Source organism: Pseudoliparis swirei, chromosome 1 (assembly GCF_029220125.1).
Source record: "Pseudoliparis swirei isolate HS2019 ecotype Mariana Trench chromosome 1, NWPU_hadal_v1, whole genome shotgun sequence".
In the NCBI taxonomy this organism is placed as follows: Eukaryota; Metazoa; Chordata; class Actinopteri; order Perciformes; family Liparidae; genus Pseudoliparis; species Pseudoliparis swirei.
The window spans coordinates 15,318,154-15,340,274 of record NC_079388.1 but is presented as its reverse complement, the minus strand read 5'-3'; the positions used below and the strand labels follow the sequence as shown (position 1 = coordinate 15,340,274).

Sequence of the window (22,121 nt, the reverse complement as noted above, 5' to 3'; positions counted from 1 at the left end):
AAGATATGATGGAGCATCACCAATCAAGGCTTTGTAGGTTAAGAGAAGAATTTTAAAAGTGATTCTTGATTTTACTGGGAGCCAGTGCAGAGCAGCTAGTGCAGGAGTGATGTGATCTCTTTTCTTAGTTTTAGTGAGAACACGAGCTGCAGCATTCTGGATCAACTTGAGGGACCTAAGAGATTTATTAGAGCAGCCTGCTAATAAGGAGTTGCAGTAATCCAGTCTCAAGTAACGAACGCTGAACCAATTTTTCTGCATCTTTTGAGACAAGATGTGCCTGATTTTGAAATATTACGAGATGAAAGAATGCAGTCCTTGAGATTTGCTTTACGTGGAGTTAAAGGACAAGTCCCGATCAAAGATAACGCCAAGATTCTTTACAGTGGTGTTGGATGCCAGGGCAATGCCGTCTACAGAATCCACATCACCAGATAATTGATCTCTGAGGTGCTCAGGGCCGATTAAAATTACTTCGGTTTTGTCTGAGTTTAACATCAAGAAGTTGCAGGTCATCCATGTTTTTATGTCTTTAAGACATGCTTGAATTTTACAGAGTTGGTTGCTCTCCTCTGGTTTTATCGATAAATATAGTTGAGTGTCATCTGCATAACAATGAAAGTTTATGGAGTGTTTCCTGATAATATTGCCCAAAGGAAGCATGTATAAGGTAAATAAAATTGGTCCAAGCACAGAACCTTGTGGAACTCCGTGATTAACGTTGGTGGTTATCGAGGCGTCATCGTTTACAAATACAAACTGAGATCGATCTGATAAATAGGATTTAAACCAAATTAGTGCCGTGCCTGAAATGCCAATCGACTGCTCCAGTCTCTGTAACAGGATGTCATGGTCAATGGTGTCGAATGCAGCACTAAGGTCTAACAAGACCAGGACAGAGAGGAGTCCTTTATCTGCTGCCATTAAGAGGTCATTTGTAATTTTCACCAGTGCCGCCTCGGTGCTGTGGTGTTTTCTAAATCCTGATTGAAATTTCTCAAATAAACTATTATGATGTAGAAAGTCGCACAACTGATTTGCGACCACTTTCTCAAGGATCTTGGAGAGGAAGGGAGGTTAGAGATCGGTCTGTAGTTAGCCAATACCTCTGGATCCAGAGTGGGCTTCTTCAGGAGAGGTTTAATAACAGCCACCTTGAAGGAGTGTGGTACGTGGCCTGTTAGCAGAGACACATTGATAATATCTAATAGAGAGCCGCCAATTAAAGGCAAAACGTCTTTAAGCAGCCTCGGGATGGGGTCCAAGAGACAGGTAGACGTGTTCAAGTAGAAACCGTTGAAAATAATTGGTCACGGTTGATAGGAGAAAACCTCCAAATATACACCAGGGCATACAGCGTTTCCAAGGCCATTCCACTTGAGGACAGATTGGCACTGGTTATGGGCAAGAGATTATTAATCTTGTCCCTAATAGTTAAAATCTTTTCATTAAAGAAGTTCATAAAGTCATTACCACTAAGGTTTATAGGAATGCTCGGCCCACAGAGCTGTGACTCTCTGTCAGCCTGGCTACAGTGCTGAAGAGAAACCTGGGGTTGTTTTATTTTTCTATTATTGATGAGTAATAGGCTGCTCTGGCATTACGGAGGGCCTTCTTATATGTTTTAAGACTATCTCGCCAAACTAAGCGGGATTCTTCGAGATTAGTTGAACGCCATATGCGTCAAGCTTTCGTGACGCTTGCTTCAGTTTGCGGGTCTGAGGGTTATACCAAGGAGCAAACCTCCTCTTCCTCACTGTCTTCTTCTTCAGAGTGGCTATCGAGTCCAGTGTCATTCTCAGAGAGCCTATGGCACTGTCAACAAGATGATCAATCTGGGACGGACTAAAGTTAGACCAGGAGTCCTCTGTTATATTGAGACGTGGTATCGAATCAAATACAGAAGGAATCGCTTTAAATTTAGCTACAGCACTATCAGTTAGACATCTAGTGTAGAAACTTTTGACTAACGGAGTACACTCCGGTAGTATAAATTCAAAAGTTATGAGGTTGTGGTCTGACAGAAGAGGATTCTGTGGGAAGACGTTCAAATGCTCAATGTCAACGCCATAAGTAAGAACAAGATCAAGCGTGTGGCCAAAGCTGTGAGTGGGTTTCTGTACTCTCTGACAGAAGCCAATCGAGTCCAACAAGGAGATGAATGCAGCACTAAGGCAATCATTATCAACATCCACATGGATATTAAAATCTCCAACAATAATAACTTTATCGGTTTTAAGAACCAAACTTGATATAAATTCTGAGAATTCAGATATAAACTCTGAATATGGACCTGGTGGCCGGTACAGAATCACAAATTGAATTGGCTGTAGTGTTTTCCAGGTTGGATGTGAAAGACTAAGAACAAGGCTTTCAAATGAGGTGTAGTGTAATTTTGGTTGAGGATTAATTAATAGGCTCGATTCAAAGATGGCTGCTACTCCACCTCCTCGACCGGTGCCTCGAGGAATGTGAGTATTAATATGACTTGGAGGAGTCGATTCATTCAGGCAGACATATTCTTCATGGCTCAGCCAGGTTTCAGTTAGGCAACATAAATCAATGTGATTATCTGATATTAAATCATTCAGTAACACAGCTTTAGATGACAGAGATCGAATATTTAGGAGACCACATTTAATAGACCTATTTTGTTGCACTGCTGAAATAATTGTGTTAACTTGTATAAGGTTATTGTGTACGACTCTTCTGCTTACTTTTGATTTATTTAATTGAAGTGGCCGTGGGACAGACACAGTCTCTACTCTAAAGTCAAGGGTGGGTAACTGCTCGAATGGAAGAGCAGAGAAGGGTGTTAAACTACAACTCTGCTCCCGGTTCCTGATCTGAACCCTGGGTTGTCATGGATTAAGTCCGGTGATCAACTTGGTCATATTCGCAGAAATGAGACGCGCTCCGTCCAACGTGGGATGAATGCCGTCTCTCCTCATCAGATCAGGTTTTCCCCAGAAAGTCTTCCAGTTGTCTACGTAGCCCACATTATTCGCTGGGCACCACCTGGACTCGCCGGAGGGCGACGGGAGACTCTGCTCCGACTCTCGAGCGTTGCGTAACGTGAGGTTGTTCGGTTTGGGTGGGGCAGGCGGTGGAGAAGTGATATAAGGAATATTGATCCTGCTCGACCATTTGCAAAGAGGGGTTCAACGACCTTTGTTATGTAAAGAAAGAGGAGGAGGAGGAGGAGGAGGGTCGTTTGCATTTCATGGCTTTTTCACCATTTTCTGGGTACTGGAGATAATCTGACCTGAATTTACTTCAGCTTCACAAACTTAAACAATCATCCGATGGGAAATAGTAGTGCAAAACCATTTCTAGGTTTTTGTGTGCATGGACACTTTTTTAAATCCAAAAGAACAAAAAGTCAATTCCAGTCTTTTTTTTCATATAAAATGAGACTTTCAACCCTGAGATGTTAGTGTTGTTTTTATAGCTAAACCCAATTCTATCGAGTTATATCTCGCCCACCCATGATGTTTCTCTCCTCAACACAACTTTAGTTTTGTGGCCTCTCGTCGTCCTGTCATTTTGTGTCTGTAGTTTACTTTTCGACCATGAGACCATGTTTTGGCTTCGTGCTACTTTGCTGTCACAGAAAACAAAATCATTTATTTCAAACGCAACCAAAATTAAACAACACCGACGAGCAGAAATGCACCCCCGCCCCGCTCTGCTCCACGGCGGGCCGTGATTGGCCGGCGAGCCTCGCTGCAGCGAGAACACACGGCAGCAAAAAGGAACTTGCGACCCCCAGGAAATGTGTTTGGGATCACCCGTGGGCCTGCGAGGGTGCACGTGTGTGTGTCTGTGTGTGTGTGTGTGTCTGTGTGTGTCTGTGTGTGTGTGCACGATAAAAACTCAAACGGGGACATTGCTCCGTGGCGTTACTAATGGCCCAAAACTTCACGAGTTACCATGAAGTATCAAAAGCCCCCTGAAAGTAGTTTAATTAGAAATGATCCTTTCTGCCTTCGGGGGGAGGGGGGGGGGGCGTCGCTTTGCAATAAAAAAACTGCATTAGCCGCTTCCTGCGGATCAACTCTTTCTATTTTGCACGATTAACGAGCATCCGAAACGAGATCCGCTGATCTCGCCGGACTTTAAATGGACTGAGCTCAGGATGCTCCCCGAAGAACGAACCCTCCACATTCACAGCCGCAAACCCCATCAGTAAGTCATCACTCTTGTACTCTGCGGAGCGTCGCCGCCCCCACACCAGCAGGGGGTCGGGTGAGAAGAAGCATCCATAACATATTCAAACCAACATGACGACAGCAGTAAATCCACTGAGCAGTGCACCATCATATCAGAATAGCTGTGGACAGGATATTTAGGGCTCCGCTTCAGGATAATAGGAATGGACCCGGAGCTTTCCACTCGCCGAGAGCTATTTCCACCTCCGGGCCTCTTTCTCCTTCAGCTCCTGGACGAGCTGCAGTCGGCTGAATGTGCATCGGCAGCTGCTTCCATTGACTCTAATTCGACCGGTCTCCATCGTGGCTGTGAACTCTCGTCCAAGAACATTACAAACGCACCGATTACAGCTTTGCTAGTCCATCCGCTTCATGAAGACGGAGTCGGCACACACAGGTCGTTTGTATCCGTGAGGTCAGGGGAAGTGGTTAAAGGGCCTCGTGGTGATATTCAGTACTCCTTAGCCACCCCACGGTCAGAGGTTTGAAACACGACCTCCGGTCGACACATCTGGCCTCCGTCTGCACGTCACGGGACGAGAATGGAAAGGAAATGGGAATTGATCGTTGTTATGCTGACGTTGCATGTCAGTCGGTCATTGTTTAAAGACCGGTACCCTTGAAGTGACTCGGATATCAATAGAGGGATTCACTCGATAGTAATCACGTGCATGGAAGCTGTGTGTGTGTGTCGCCCACCGCCACCACACACACCGGCCGCCGCACCTCGATATCGAGCACATCGAGCTCATCTATCCAGAGCTTTCTTTTTCTCGATCCGTGCACATAAAGCATTGTTTGTACCCCGTTCTGACCGCTGCGTCCATCTGAACCTCCGTCCTTCTCCATTCCTACGGACGAGAGAGAGCAAAACCTTTCTAGAGGGTTCATGCCCTCACTCCTCTCGGTTCGCACTCACAATTGCCGACCGATTACGTTGCGTGTGCTGCTGCCCGGTGACCCCGTGACGTGAGTGTGAGTGTGAGTGTGTGTGTGTGTGTGTGTGTGTGTGTGCATTAGGATAATGCCTTGTGTAACTGCAGCAGCACTTTTTTCTCCTCCAGCTCCAATGTATAAAACGGCTCAGATTGAACTCTAGAAGATTTTAGGGACATTTGCTTGATTCCCTTTTTAGGATTTTGTTAAAAAAAAACGTTAATCCGCGTGAAATACGGGGAATGCTTCTCGTCACTTCTGCCGCAAATCGCTTCGCAAAAACTAAATTGTGTTGGTGTTATTGTGCCGACTGTTGGTCTAGATTAAAGTCATTAAAAATAAGTATACCGATAAATGTTTATTGGGCTCTGCAGACTCGCTCCTTCACAGCCCAATAATGTCGTTATTACACCAATCCAAACTCCCTCGATACGATTTATAGAGAGTTATTTAGCTTTAAAAAAACAACATAGAATGTGCCCTGAGCACATTTTTGATCACGTCGAGGATCCAGTTGGGCCGGTGCCGCTTGTTTCTGTTGTGTCAACACAATCACACCTTCACTGTGCAGGATCATAGAATACGTGGACAGGTTTAGCATTACACATTAGAACCTTCTCATACTTATAGAGGGCACAAATGTTATGTTTTAAAACACATTATGAGCAAATACTTTCCTGTCGTGTAAATGTTAAACTCGCCCTCTCTTTCTGTTCCCAGCATCAAGCTGCTGGCCGTGCAGGACCTGCTGGAGCGGGAGGCTCTTGAGAAGGTAAAGCTGCTGCTGGAGGTGTGAGGCCCGCTGTGATCTGCAGCGTCGTAAATGAGATGACTCAGCAGAAACTCTCGCTCAGTGTTTTCCATTTATTTAATGTGTTGCTGTTATGCAAATGAAGCCCTCCACATCCCACACCCCACTTCTCCTGTTCTCTCTCTTTCTGTCTCTTCTATTTCTAGGCTCACATTTGGGTTGTGTGAGCGCTCCACCACTCTATATATGACTGGTTGCTGTGGGTTGGCGGGTGTCTTCTTAAGCAGTAATCGGGACACATTGGATTAAGATAAGGGGTGTTTTTTTAATGTGAGATAAAATAACTGATCCTCGGTCTGATCTCAAGATTTTCAGCCAGATCAGCAAACTTTCTGTTGCTGCCGTTACACTTTGAGGCTTTTATGCCAGCCAGAAATTAAGTTTCCAGGTTGTCCGTCCATTCTCGTGAAATCTCAGAAACGCCTGCAGGGAATATCTTTAAATTTAGGATTAAACACCCACTTGAACTCGAGGAGGAACAGATTAGAATTTGGTGGTGAAATGTCACATTTTTGGTTAAGAATTTACAATTAAAAATGAACACATTTTACACAACTCAACGTCCAATTGGATAAAATTGTGTATTTAGTCAGTCAATCATTGTTATACAATATTATTCTATATAATATACAAAACAGAGGTATGGGTAGAAGCAAAAATGCTTATATATTTCTATCCTAAATTATAAAATAAATCAGATCATTAATATAAAAGAAAAATATATATATTTACTTACATCTTCCATATACATACATTTCAATCACACTTATAATCCTCAAATGTTTTTTATAAATAATCCTTTTGAAATCCAAAAATGAGTTGACCATTCTTACATCCATTTTAACGTTCCATAATTGGACTCCTACAATATAAATACATATATTTTTTAATCCCTTTAGCTTTTTGTACAGTAAACTTACAAACATCTCTCAAAATGATGAAGTGATGACATTTCGGACACATACGCTGCATTATGAACGGTTGGCAGAGGCGTACATGGTAGTGACTGTAAATCCAGATTGTATGGCCCACGTAGAACAGTTGAAATCATAGAAATTGACATTAACATTAAAATCAACTGCGCTGAGCACCATTATCTTATGAACTAGTCAAACCACCGCGGCAAGACAAGGTGTTCCTTCCTCTCTCGTTCCATCTCTCATTCTCTTGGAGTCAGGAAACGTTGGCCTGACTCACTCGTCACCGACGTGCTGCCCACTCTCCTCCTGGACCGAGATGTAGGGCGACCGCGTTAACGCCCAAGATGCCGAGCGTCCGCCATCAAATCTTCGCCGGTCGTCTCCGAGCCGTGCGGCGTGTTCCCGTTCAGCCCACGCACTTGTTTGCACATGTGCGATGTCACTTTTCTGTATTGGCTACCAGATGGATCGTTGGCAGAGAAATCAGAGCGCCGCGTGAAGGGAAGTAGGTCAGCGCGAGTGTATTTTGGACAGCCAGAGGGAGGTGGTGGGCGGATGAGTTACTGCTGGACGAGCTGGAGCACATCGCAGCCTCCTCACCGCCGCCAGCCTCTCACGCAGCTTTTCTCGTCTATTCCGTCTCGTCTTATTCAGCAGCAGCCTCTCTTTTCATCTCCCGTCTCGCCGAGTGGTTGAGGGACGTCGTCCGTTCTCTCTTTCACAATGAGATAAAGACAACAAACCTACAGGAGACGAGGGAAAGACTGGCACAATATATAAGGGGGAGAACACAGGTGTACGGCATGATGCAATCAGGGAGGCAGGAGTGGCTGAGGGCAGGTGAAGGTAATTAACCAATCAAGAAGACAGAGGAGTGGCTGAGGGTAGGTGAAGGGAATTAACCAATCAAGGAGACAGAGGGGTGGCTGAGGGCAGGTGAAGGGAATTAACCAATCAAGAAGACAGGAGTGGATGAGGGTATGGGAATTAACCAATCAAGGAGACAGAGGAGTGGCTGAGGGCAGGTGAAGGGAATGAAACAATCAAGGAAACAGAAGAGACACAGAACACAGGAGACAGAGGAGAAACAGGAGAAACGGAACAGGGCGCTACACTCTTTGGTCTTTCGGTTCAGATGATCATGCCACCGGTATGGAGGACTTAAAATGTATTAAGTATAAATAAATAAATGCATGAATAAATACAGGAATTAATAAATAAATGCTTAAATAAATGTATCAATAAATAAATACAGGAATAAATAAATAAATACTTAAATAAATGTATAAATAGATAAATACAGGAATAATTAAATAAATACTTAAATAAATAAATACGAGAATAAATAAATAAATGTATGAATAAATACAGGAAGAAATAAACCAACTCTCAAAAGGCCTTTGACCAATCTGTTGACATGGACATCATGAGGGTTTATGTCATCGATACAGCGTGGCATATCTAACGTGGTGAGTTAACACTCCACTGCGTTCGTGTAGTAAAGGTCCATTTGGTGTCAGTTTGTGGTTAGTGGAACAGAAAGCGTGTGCGTTATCCTCCTGTCTGTGTCGTCGCTAAGGAACCCTCTGTGTCCGTGGTTTGGTTACTCACACTGTAGAATACCTTCCTGGTTACCATTAAAAAAGCGTTTGCGCAAACACAATAATTATTACGCATAGCTGGACAAATAGCCTCGCTTCCCATAAAAACTTAATCTCCCTCTCCCTCTCTCTCTCCTTGTTGTTTTTGTGTTGTGTGGATTTTGGCAAACACAGATTCGGTTATCTGGCAGTCGTCTCGTGGGTTCAGTGAGTTCTCCCGTTTGCTCCTAAATGTCTTCATTTGTCCATCCTGCTTTAATTAGACCGTTGTTGTTGTTGTTGGGGGGGGGGGGCGGGGGGGAATCACAAGTGGTTCTCGAAAAGAAGAAATGAAAGACGCTTTGATCATCTGTGATCTGAAGATGTAAACACGCAGACATGCAAATCCGTCCGACCAGAGACGGGCTGTACTCCGAGAGGCTGCGGTGGTCACCGCTCCTAAATTATTTAATTGAATTAAAAGATGATTGTGCTATTCTTGGAGCTCCTTCCTGGAGTGGGGTTGAACATGTCCTCAGGGTGAGGATTTTTTTTTGATCATTAAAAAGATTAAGAGAAAGAAAGGATTATTATTTTTCAAATAAAACTAAAGAACCTTTCATGATTACTCGGGATGTAAAAAGCGTCCCTTGTCCTGTTTGGTGAGATCTCACATCTTTCAAGCTGCACGTCTATTTTCGTAACGCGGTCTTTCTCGTGAAAATTCGTCGTCTTTGAGCCAAAAGTATAAATGTTTTTTTCCTCAGGCTTTTCTCAGTTGTTGGTGACGAGGTTTTTACATCCTGTGTCTGTTCTATTGGAAAACAATCATTCTTGAAATCAGATGATTCAATCCTTGGCCGTGAGACACGAGGCAGTCTTCTGTTTGTTTGTTTGTTCTTTGGCTGTTTACCTGCACGGTGGGTTCAGGTAACACGGGACTCTGCAGCTGTGCCAGGTGATTCCTCCCGGCCCACTGGGCTCCTCGCCAAGGGGCCCCGACTGCACGGCGTGCCCCACAGGATGAATTACGAGGGTGTTTTGGCAAAGTGATACGTGTGATCAATTCATCCTCGCTCACTTTACAGGCTCAAAAGGCCCCTAGAGAGAGAGGGGGGGGGGGAGTAAATGCTGTTGGGAGTTTCTAACCTCCCCACGAAAAATTGCGTATTCATTTTTATCATTCTGCGACGATAAAAGCACTTCTCTGCGATTGTGTATCTCGCTGCAGCCCGATAGACTTTGACACAGAACGGCGTCAGTAGCGTTATCTTGCTCTCGTTGGCGTGTCATGGGTTCCAGTTCTAGTCCCCATGAGGACAAGATGTATTTCCAGATATCTGTCAAACTGTTTATGCTTACAGTATGTTAAATACATTCAAGAGCATAACGTGTGCTCTCATGCTAAAGTGCACGAATCACACTAGCAGACATTTATGTTGAACATTTAAAATAGGGCCTCGATTGAAGAAATAGTTTGACTTGATATGATTTTGTCGACTATTTGATGAGTTGTTCCTCCACAAAGAGTCACACAAAAGCAACACTTTAAATCAATAGAAATCCAGCGAGCAAACTCTCCTTTTGGGGGAACCGGAGGACCGAAATCCAGCTGCTAGCTGCCCGCTAATGGAGGCTAGCAGCTAGCTAACAACCCAACCTCAGGTCCTTCTGTTACTTCACTTTTAACGTTAATGCAGTTTAATATAAACATTTCAAGTTGCCGGGGCGACGACAATGTAATGTAGACGAGCTGCTTGGATTTAATGTCTTTTTTACTTTAATTTACCACCGGTGTTCCCCACATTGACCTTTTCCTACTTTGACGTCCATTTAAACAAACGTTAAAATGCCAGCCGCTGTTGTTGAAGCGCCGCCGTTCGAAACCACGCTTTGGCAAACGCACATTTCTGTGAGACTCCTGCTCGTCTCCCAGACTCTCGAGTTAAATTTAGAGCCTTGTGGCAGGTCAGCCGGCGCAGCAACCCGAGCCCCCTAGTGAGCATGTGAGCAAGCTCCCTCGATTCCTTTCCTTTCTCCTACTTTAATTTCCATGCAAAGGAACCTTGGCCTCCAGAACGCCACCCCCCACAGTGATGTCGTCAAGAGGCTTCCTCTTTCCCTCCGTGGTTCCTCTATGAGATAAGGCTACTTGAGTTCACTGAACTCTAGATTGTTCCTCCACTTCCAGTTAATCTGCCCTTGGGTGTTAAAGCATAGAACAACACACTGTGTGCACTTGTGATTAGAAGCCGATCAGAAGCGGAGATGAAGTCGTGTTGGCATTTCATTATCAGATAAACATCAGGATATATTTTCCAAGTTAACCACGGTGTTCCTTTACATGTGTTCATTATGTGTTATTTTTCTTTGATTATCATTATTTATTGACTCAGTGTCCTTAGTTGGCACTGGTGTCTTATGATGTTACAGTTATGAAATAAAGCCAAACAACAACCTTGTTTCTTATATTGCTCAGAAAGTTAAGCATGTATTGCGAATGATTTACAAAATGTGGTCTCTCTGTTTTTCTGTTGCAGTTCTGTGTGGAGTTGAACCAGGGAACGCTGGCCAGCATACGCAAGTGGAAATGGCCACGAGGGCTGTGGAAAAGTGTCGTGTCTGAAAAACCAACTGGACACTCCAGCAAGGTGAACACAGCACATGAACACCTCTCATACTTCTCGTTGTTCCAAGAGCAGATTTACATTGAACGTCCAATTCAGAAATACTCCGACATCTTTGAAGCAGCTGAATTGAGAGAAACAACCCACATTTTATATATTTATTTATGTATATATATTTATATTTATATATATATACATAAATATATATATACGTATATGTATGTATATATATATTTATATATTTACATATATGTATTTATATGTATATATATATTTATATATATACATATATATGTATATATGTATATATATTTATTTACATATATATTTATTTATATATATTTTTTAATATATATATATATATAAATATTTTTTTTAGCATTTCATGCTGCATTAACGTCTTTTATTTTCTATATTTCCTACATTTTTCATTTTAACATTTTTTCACAGTTTTCTTGCAAAGGTGTTTTCATTCCTTATGCTGTTTAATTGTTTTGCATTTTAAGTTTTCACTGCTTTAAAAAAAAGAAGCAGTTTTTTCCCGACAGATCGCTGAGCTGTGACTAAGTCGTGTTGGCTGATCTTATATCTGGAACACATCTCTCTGTTTGAGGCCTGTTCACGCACTTTAATCCAGCTACGAAAAGACCTCAAGGCTCATAACATGTTCATTTTAATAAATGTGATTCTTGCTCGTGTCTGCAGCGGACATACACATAGTCATGATACACTGACGGACACATAGTCATGATACACTGACAGACACATAGTCATGATACACTGACGGACACATAGTCATGATACACTGACAGACACATAGTCATGATACACTGACATACACATAGTCATGATACACTGACAGACACATAGTCATGATACACTGACAGACACATAGTCATGATACGCTGTGAGGTAGAATTTCACAGCTGAGCTTGTGACACTTCAGAAAGCTTACAGATAGTTTGATTATTGAAGAAATGTGCATTTCATACTGTTTTGAAAACATGGAGTCTTCAGTGTTTCAGAACCTATGAATCACCTGTATGCTATTCAAACTATGTCTTATTACAAGCATTTATACAATAAAGTTGTATAAATGTCACACATGTAAATATACGAGCAGCTTGTGTTCAAAGGATGCGTCATCATTTCCTCTACAATAGTAGTTGTTATCTCTGGAAACTGGAAAACTCTGAGCTTTCTAATGCACCTAAATGCACCTCGACTCAAAACACACAGGGAGGCAATATTCACCTTTTACAGCCAGTGACTTACATATATGTATGAATTTTGGTAAACATTCATTGTGTTTATCATTATTTTAGTTTTTGGGAAGATGTATGTCATTTATAACATGGCTATATGAAAATATAGTTATTTTTTCATAAATAATTCTAGCAAATATTCAACTTTGAAACAATAAAAATGGGCAAAACTATGACAAATTGTATCATAAATAGTACATGTATGTGTATTTATGATCAAATGTACAGGCCCAAATGTAGAAGAGTAGGAGACGACATTAGATCCTGCTTAGGATCATGTTATTGCCTTTGATACTTAGATTATATACCAAGAGATGATACAAAATCTTATTTTTTCCTTTATTGCGTTTCCATTCACTCTGGAATGGTAATTGAAATAGGTTTACTTACAATTAATACATATTCTTTAGCTTCATACTTTTCTAAGGCGACCAGAAATATGCATCTAACCCCGGGGAACTATTCCTGATTCAGTTTGCGTTTTTTGAGATGCATCCATCTGACTCCATTTCCCATGATCCTCTTGTTCCAGGGAGCGAGCTACTCTGGCTTTCTGTGGGACACGTCGTCCGGTATTGACCTGAAGGACGCTGCAGTCCTGGAGTCTCCGGTCGTCAATGGCAACGGAAATCATGCCTCCCCCCGACTCTACCTGGCTCACTTCTCTGTGAGGAGAATGAAGACGCTCTGTGTGTTGTTGTGTTAGTGCATGTTAGTGCATGTGTGTTGTGTTTCAGGGAATGTCGCGACACAAACAAAGTGTATAATACTGAAAGAATGTAAATATTGCAATACTTTCATTAGCCTCAAACAGCATGGTGTTAAAGGGACTAAACAGACAAAAAATCTTTGAGGTTTCCCCTTTAAATTCAACATCTTGGTGGTATTAAGATATGATAAGATTAAATATTCCTTTATTAGTCCCACAGTGGGGACATTTCAGGATCACAGCAGCTTAGAGCATGAATAAAAATAAAAGCATTAATACAAACATTTAAAAATGTAAAAAAACACAATACTAATACTAAAATACTAAATATACAGAGGAAACAAAATATATACACAAGGCAGTGACCAAAGTGAATTTCCAGAAGGTTAAAGTGTCCAGGAAAATAAATAAATAAATCTTAATAACATAATAATATATGATAATAAATTATTAATCTTCGTAATTAACGTTAAAAGTTGGAGGAAGTCATCCTTTGTCCTTATGAAAACATGAAAGTTACTGTGAAACACAATTTACACATGGACCGAATAATTCCAGTTCATCACAGCTTTTAAAAATCATTTATATTAGTATTAAGAAAACTGAACTCATAGCTGAGTTCTGAGATAATAATAATAATATAATTTCAAAAGAAAAAGTCAGACGGGAAAATAAACACAACACAATGTGTTTTACTCTTACAGGAAGGATGTCCACCAACAACACATTGTGTAACCCACATTTATGTCCCTGCTTTTAGTTTTCTTTTGTTTTGTAGCCAACTGGATTCTGACCAAAAATCTAATGACTAACTTTCCCCGTCAGGTGGGTTCATACGAGCTGTCGGTGGTGAACGTCCACATGCAGGCCAGAGCCGCACCGGGAGAGTCCAACGGCAAGAACCACAACACGGACGAGGCCAAGTGTCCGCACCTCCCCCCCAGCATCCAGGAAACACTCAAAGGTCAGTCTGTCCGGTCGGACCAGTAGAAGTGACCTCGCCCACAACACGCAGCCTCATTTTGAGGGCTCAGACTAAATTTACCAACCGTCCCAATGTTCAAGTTTTTTTTTTTTACTGCCCTCTAAATTCTCATATTTTCCACATTTTTCTTTCTTTTTATTGTGGCAACGAGTATAAACCCAAAGAATCTAAAAGTCAACTTTTTTCCACCCGGACAACAATACAGCTGCACCAAATATTTCCAGAGGAGAACTCCAGCCTCGTCTTTAGTGAGTGAGAGAAATGAAGACAAAGAATTCACGTTTCTTAGAAAAGGTTTTATAGATAAACTGCATTATGTTTGTAAAATCTGGGCAGCAGATACTTTGTGCAGACAGGGGCAAAATATATATATATATATTAATGAATACTGATTTAAAAGTCCCATTTTATTCTAGATTTTCTCAAGATTATCAGTATTTTATCACCAGAGTGAATGAAACAAAGCCTCCGAGACCTGTCCTGTGCGTCCTCCATCTCTACATGGAGGTGCGTTACGATGATGTCATCCTGTTCTCAATTCCTTTCCTACGTTTCTTTCTCCGCAGCTGAGAAGGAGCTGCTGGTGCTGGGAGACTTTGGCTCGCCCGCTCAGAGCTCCGAGCTGGACGTCCTGAGGAAGGAGAAGCTCTGTGCCCTGGTGCCGTCCTCCCAGTTCACCAACATCAGCACCCGCTCGCCACAGGGCACCCGCTGTCTGGACAACATCTGGCTGAGCCGCTCCCTCAAGAAGATCTATTCTGGTAGGTGCAGTGAACGGGCACTTTGGGACAGTGGTATATACATACATATATATATATATATATATATATTTATATATGTATATATATTTATATTTATATATATATATATACAGGACTGTCTCAGAAAATTAGAATATTGTGATAAAGTTCTTTATTTTCTGTAATGCAATTAAAAAAACAAAAATGTCATGCATTCTGGATTCATTACAAATCAACTGAAATATTGCAAGCCTTTTATTCTTTTAATATTGCTGATTATGGCTTACAGCTTAAGAAAACTCTAAAATCCTATCTCATAAAATTTTAATATTTCCTCAGACCAAGTAAAAAAAGATTTATAACAGCTGAGTGTTTGTCAAGGCTCAGGAAACCCTTGCAGGTGTTTCGAGTTAATTAGACAATTCAAGTGATTTGTTTAATACCCTACTAGTATACTTTTTCATGATATTCTAATATTTAGAGATAGGATATTTTAGTTTTCTTAAGCTGTAAGCCATAATCAGCAATAAATCAGAATAAAAGGCTTGCAATATTTCAGTTGATTTGTAATGAATCCAGAATGCATGACATTTTTGTTTTTTTAATTGCATTACAGAAAATAAAGAACTTCATCACAATATTCTAATTTTCTGAGACAGTCCTGTATGTATATATATATATATATATATTTACATATATATATTTATTTATAGATACATATATATTTATGTATATATTTATAGATACATATATATTTATATATATTGATTTATATATATATTTATACATATATGTATTTAGATATTTTTATTTATTTATATTTATATATATATATATATATAATACAAAAATGTAATTATCATATCCAATACCAAAACACATGAGACAGTCCCTTACAGTAGTGTATTTATGATGAATGGAGTCTGGTTGCTTTCATTCATGACAGTTGGATGCAGGAGCTTTTTGTGAGACGTTTGTCACGCGGTCCAACATGGCGTCTGACTTCCACGTGTCTTCCTCCAACAGGCCACTGCACGGTGGTGCGGGAGGGCTTGACCAACCCCTGGATCCCGGACAACTGGTCGTGGAGCGGCGTGGCGTCGGACCACTGCCCCGTGGTGGCCGAGTTCTACGCAGACGTACCCCCGAAGGAGATGAGCAGGCCCGGCATGTCCGTGGTGGACAGAGGGGACGTGATACCCAAACACGAGCGGTGACCACGTCCGCCCACACGGGGGGGGGAAAGACAGTAGTGCGACCGAGCTTCCTGATGAATGTGAAGAAGTGCCAAGATTGCCTTTTTGCTTTCAATTTTATCAATGGACGATAGTCACCGAGTCATAGAGCCATAACATGTTCCGACAAAATATATATAAATATATATATAATGTACTTTATTAAGGAATGTGCCAAACATTTTCTATATGTATATAAACAATAAAGAGAACTTATAGATGCTCCAGCTGTGTCCGACCTCTCATTAGTGCTGTCGGGATCCTCCGAATGACTCGCTCTCCAGCTGTGACGCTCGTCTCTCCTCCCGGTGGAGAGGGCGATGACGTCACGGAGGCCGAGCTCTACTAAATTATGTAAGCCTCTCTCCATGTGATGGAGATGAGCAGAGGGACCTTCAGAGGACGTGCCGCTCCACCGCCATCGCTTTAGATAAACGGATGAATCCACGATTTATCCCCATGGTCTTATTCTATGAGAACAAATTCATGGGTCATTTTTTATTTGGAGAGAATAGAGGTATCCATAGTGGGAAAAAAGGCTCAGTGTGCAGATGTAAGACAGATAATCAATGCATTTGGCAGCTCGCACTATAAAAACATTCCCGGGTTAGCTTTTGAGCAAGATTAAGCACAAATTGGTTTGAGAATACTATTTTAATCAGAATTATTTTACCTTTTTTTGGCCACCTGGGAGGAATATGGTAACCGTTCTGGAGGGAGAGGTTCTGAGTGAGGACAGTTTGGCCATGAAAACCTCCACTGACTCTCTGACTTTAAAATACTTAAACACATTATATTTAGACACTTGGATCATCTGTCATTTAGCCCTTAAACAAAAGCTATTTAAAAAAAATGTTATATCTATATAAGTTCTTAAAATGTTTGTATAACATCAGGATTACTCTAGTTTTGTTGTCTTCATTATTAAATTCATTCAATATTCTTTTCTTATCTCATTATAAATACATGCAAGTACATTACATTTATTTGGGGAACGACAGTATATCCAATATTTAATGTAATGAAACCAAGGGAATGACTTTTGCCAATTTTTCTGTTCATTTAAGTTCTTTGATAACATTCATAATATTCTGCTGACAAATAAAAAAGTGCATAGTTTATGAGATGGTCGGTTTACCGTAGTTATAATTCATATTGTGCTTAATTATATCAAGTCCTGTGTGGCCATTCTCACACTTAAATAGTGTAAAGATACATATGTTCTTCTTTATTTATTCTCAACAGTGTATTCAAACAACGTATTTTGGAAATTCATGAATTTCACAGTATTAGTTTATATATATATAAACATTTACAGTCCATTATTTAATATACGCCTTATGTGTCTTAATTTCAGCGGGTAGTGAGACGTCATCCTCAATTTTTTATGAATATCTGGTGGATTGTATGACTGGATTTCTCTGGATTGTTTCTGCTGCTGTAGTTTACTTCTTAAAATAGTTTTATGATGCGCTGCTGCCCTCTCGTGGCGATGTAGCTCTATTTCACATTAACCCCCAAAAGATCCTGAAACATGCACCATAAAAACAATACAGAGATACAAACAAAAAAACATATTCCACAAGTATTGTATGTATATTTCGTATGGTAGGGGTTCTCAAACGGGGGTACGTGGACCCCTGGGGGTACGTGACGGCCCTCTAGGGGGTACCTGAGATTTGTTTTAAATATATTTAAAATGAGCATCCATTAAAAAAAGCCTTTGAAAATATTTATTTAATAAATATTCAATTTTTAATTATACATGCTTCCTTTGGGCAATATTATTGTGGAAACACTCCATATAACTTATTGTTATGCAGATGACACTCAACTATATTTATCGATAAAACCAGAGGAGAGCAACCAACTCTGTAAAATTCAAGCATGTCTTAAAGACACAAAAACATGGATGACCTGCAACTTTGATGTTAAACTCCAGACAAAATCAAGTAATTTTTAATCGGCCCTGAGCACCTCAGAGATCAATTATCTGGTGATGTGGATTCTGTAGACGGCATTGCCCTGGCATCCAACAATTACTGTAAAGAATCTTATGCAAGAACTTTGATCGGGACTTGTCCTTTAACTCCCACGTAAAGGCAAATCTCAAGGACTGCATTCTTTCATCTACGGTAATATTTCTAAAAAAATCAGGCACATCTTGTCTCAAAAAAGATGGCAGAAAATTGTCTCACGCGGTTGCATACTTCGAGACTGGATTACTGCAACTCCTTATTATCAGGCTGCTCTAATAAATCTCTTAGGTCCCTCCAGTTGATCCAGAATGCTGCAGCTCGTGTTCTCAATGCTAAAACTAAGAAAAGAGATCACATCACTCCTGCACTAGCTGCTCTGCACTGGCTCCTGCAAAATCAAGAATCACTTTTAAAATTCTTCTCTTAACCTACAAAGCCTTGATTGGTGATGCTCCATCAAGTATCTTTAAGGAGCTTGTGCAATTATTATTGCTCTCACTAGAGAGCTACGCTCACTAAAATGCGGACTACTTGTAGTTCCTAGAGTCTTAAAAAGTAGAATGGGAGCCAGAGCCTTTAGTTATCAAGCTCCTCTCTTTATGGAACCAGCTTCCCAATTTCAGTCCGGGAGAGGCAGACACAGTCACCTCGTTAAGAGTAGACTCTTAAGACCTTCCTCTTGATACAGAGTTATAGTTAGGCTGAATCAGGTTCACCTGGTCCAGCCCCTTGATGCTGCTGCTACAGGCTTTATAGCCGGGGACGTTTTAGGATGCACTGAGTACCTATCTCCTCTTTTTTTCTCTCCCCATGCGATGAATTCTCATCTCTCAATCACACGTTACTAACTCTGCTTTCTCCCGAGTCTGACTTTACGTCTATGGGGTCATCGGACCAGCGGAGACGGGCATAGATCCCATCTGCCTGATGGATCGCCTGGGTCGTGGAATTCCTGCCTCATGACTTTCACGCCCACTGTCCTTGTTGAGACCCGCCCACCCTCCTCCCCACCGCTTATCTGCCTGATGGATCGCGGAGGTCTCCATCGTGAATATGCCTACTATGAACTATTCATACACTCTGTCATATTCATTGAATGGCTTTTAACTTTAACCTGTCCTTCTGGTACACATTACATCTATTGCATCTGTCCATCCTAGAGAGGATCCTCCTTGTTGCTCTCTCCAGGTTTTCTTCCCTTTTTTTCCCCGAAGGGTTATTTGGGAGTTTTTCCGTCCATGTGGAGGTTTTAGGGCAGTGGGATGTCTATGTGCACAGATTGTAAAGCAATTCGAGACAAATTCTGTAATTTGTGAAATTGGGCTATAGCAAATAAACTGGAATTGGAATTGAATTGAATTGATTATATTTACAGCTTAAGAAAACTCTAAAATCCTATCTCATAAAATTTTAATATTTCCTCAGACCAAGTTAAAAAAAGATTTATAACAGCTGAGTGTTTGTCAAGGCTCCAGGAAACCCTTGCAGGTGTTTCTCGAAGAATTAGACAATTCAAGTGATTTGGTTTAATACCTTCGTATACTTTTCATGATATTCCCAATATTTAGAGATAGGATATTTGAGTTTTCTTAAGCTGTGTAAGTCATAATCAGCAATAATAAATCAGAATAAAAGGCTTGCAATATTTCAGTTGATTTGTACGAATCCAGAATGCATGACATTTTTGTTTTTTTAATTGCATTACAGAAAATAAAGAACTTCATCACAATATTCTAATTTTCTGAGACAGTCCTGTATGTATTTAGATATTTTTATTTATTTATATTTATATTTATATATATATATAATACAAAAATGTAATTATCATATCCAATACCAAAACACATGAGACAGTCCCTTACAGTAGTGTATTTATGATGAATGGAGTCTGGTTGCTTTCATTCATGACAGTTGGATGCAGGAGCTTTTTGTGAGACGTTTGTCACGCTGGGTCCAACATGGCGCCTGACTTCCACGGGTCTTCCTCCAACAGGCCACTGCACGGTGGTGCGGGAGGGCTTGACCAACCCCGATCCCGACAACTGGTCGTGGAGCGCGTGGCGTGCCGGACCACTGCCCTGCAGGCCGAGTTCTACCACGCAGACGCACTTCAAGGAGATGAGCAGGCCCGGCATGTCCAGTGGTGACAGAGGGGACGTGATACACAAACACGAACGGTGACCACGTCCGCCCACACGGGGAAGACAGAAAAGCACCGAGCTTCCTGATGAATGTGAAGAAGTGCCAAGATTGCCTTTTGCTTTCAATTTTATCAATGGACGATAGTCACCGAAATATAGAGAGCCATAACATGTTCCACAAAATATATATAAATATATATATAATGTACTTTATTAAGGAATGTGCCAAACATTTTCTATATGTATATAAACAATAAAGAGAACTTATAGATGCTCCAGCTGTGTCCGACCTCTCTCATTGCGCTGTCGATCCTCTGAATGATCAAGCCCAGCTGTGACGCTGCCTCCTCCCGTGGAGAGGCGATGACGCCACGGAGGCCGAGTTTACTTCAATTGTGTTTCCATGTGATGGAGATACAGAGGGACTCTTCAGAGGACGTGGCCGCCCACCGCCATCGCTTAGATAAACGGATGAATCCGACGATTTATCCTCATATCTTATTCATGAGAACAAATTCATGGGTCATTTTATTGAGAGAATAGAGGTATCCATAGTAAAAGGCTCAGTGTGCAGATGTAAGCATAAGAGATCAACGCATTTACAGCCTCGTGACCATAAAAATATTCCAAGGCTTTTTGGAGCAAGATTAAGCACAAACGGTTTGAATACTACTCAATCAGAATTATTTTACCTTTTTTGGCCACCTGGGAGGAATATGAACTGCCTGGGAGGGAGGTTCTGAGGAGGACAGTTTGCCATGAAACTCTCCACTGACCTCTGACTTTAAAATACTTAAATACATTATATATTTAGACTTGGGATCATCTGTCATTTAGCCCTTAAACAAAGCTAAAAAAATTATATCTATATGCTCTAAAAATGTTTGTATAACATCAGATTACTTAGTTTTGTTGTCTTCATTATTAAATTCATTCAATATTCTTTCTTTATCTCATTATAAATACATGCAAGTACATTATATTTATTTGGGGAACAACAGTATATCCAATATTAGTGCTGTCGATCCTCCCAATGACTCGGCTCTCCAGCTGTGACGCTCTCTCCTCCCGGTGGAGGGCGATGACGCCACGGAGGCGAGCTCTACTAAATTATGTAAGCCTCTCCATGTGATGGAGATGAGCAGAGGGACCTTCAGAGGACGCGGCCGCTCCACCGCCATCGCTCGCTTTAGATAAACGGATGAATCCACGATTTATCCCCATGGTCTTATTCTATGGAGAACAAATTCATGGGTCATTTTATTTGGAGAATAGAGGTATCCATAGTGGAAAAAAGGGCTCAGTGTGCAGATGTAAGACAGATAATCAATGCATTTGGCAGCTCGCTCTATAAAAATATTCCCGCGTTAGCTTTTGGGCAAGATTAAGCACAAATTGGTTTGAGAATACTATTTTAATCAGAATTATTTTACCTTCTTTTGGCCACCTGGGAGGAATATGGTAAACGTTCTGGAGGAGAGGTTCTGAGGAGACAGTTTGCCATGAAACCTCCACTGACTCTCTGACTTTAAAATACTTAAACACATTATATTTAGACACTTGGATCATCTGTCATTTAGCCCTTAAACAAAAGCTATTAAAAAAAAAAATTATATCTATATAAGTTCTTAAAATGTTTGTATAACATCAGGATTACTCTAGTTTTGTTGTCTTCATTATTAAATTCATTCAATATTCTTTTCTTATCTCATTATAAATACATGCAAGTACATTACATTTATTTGGGGAACAACAGTATATCCAATATTTAATGTAATGAAACCAAGGGAATGACTTTTGCCAATTTTTCTGTTCATTTAAGTTCTTTGATAACATTCATAATATTCTGCTGACAAATAAAAAAGTGCATAGTTTATGATGGTCGGTTTACCGTAGTTATAATTCATATTGTGCTTAATTATATCAAGTCCTGTGTGGCCATTCTCACACTTAAATAGTGTAAAGATACATATGTTCTTCTT

At 40.8% G+C, this 22,121-nt stretch overlaps 1 protein-coding gene across 1 annotated transcript in view; it reads left to right on the top strand.

Moving 5' to 3' along the window:
* eepd1 (endonuclease/exonuclease/phosphatase family domain containing 1) overlaps positions 1–16,020 on the top strand; it is a 28,269-nt gene extending 12,249 nt beyond the window's left edge. The window contains exons 3-8 of the mRNA XM_056416544.1: positions 5,868–5,919; positions 10,999–11,109; positions 12,883–13,017; positions 13,885–14,023; positions 14,611–14,805; positions 15,811–16,020. Coding sequence (XP_056272519.1) covers positions 5,868–5,919; positions 10,999–11,109; positions 12,883–13,017; positions 13,885–14,023; positions 14,611–14,805; positions 15,811–16,001 — 823 coding nt within the window. The 3' untranslated portion in view covers positions 16,002–16,020. The remainder of the gene's footprint in view (positions 1–5,867; positions 5,920–10,998; positions 11,110–12,882; positions 13,018–13,884; positions 14,024–14,610; positions 14,806–15,810) is intronic.
* The last annotated feature ends 6,101 nt before the right edge of the window (positions 16,021–22,121 follow it).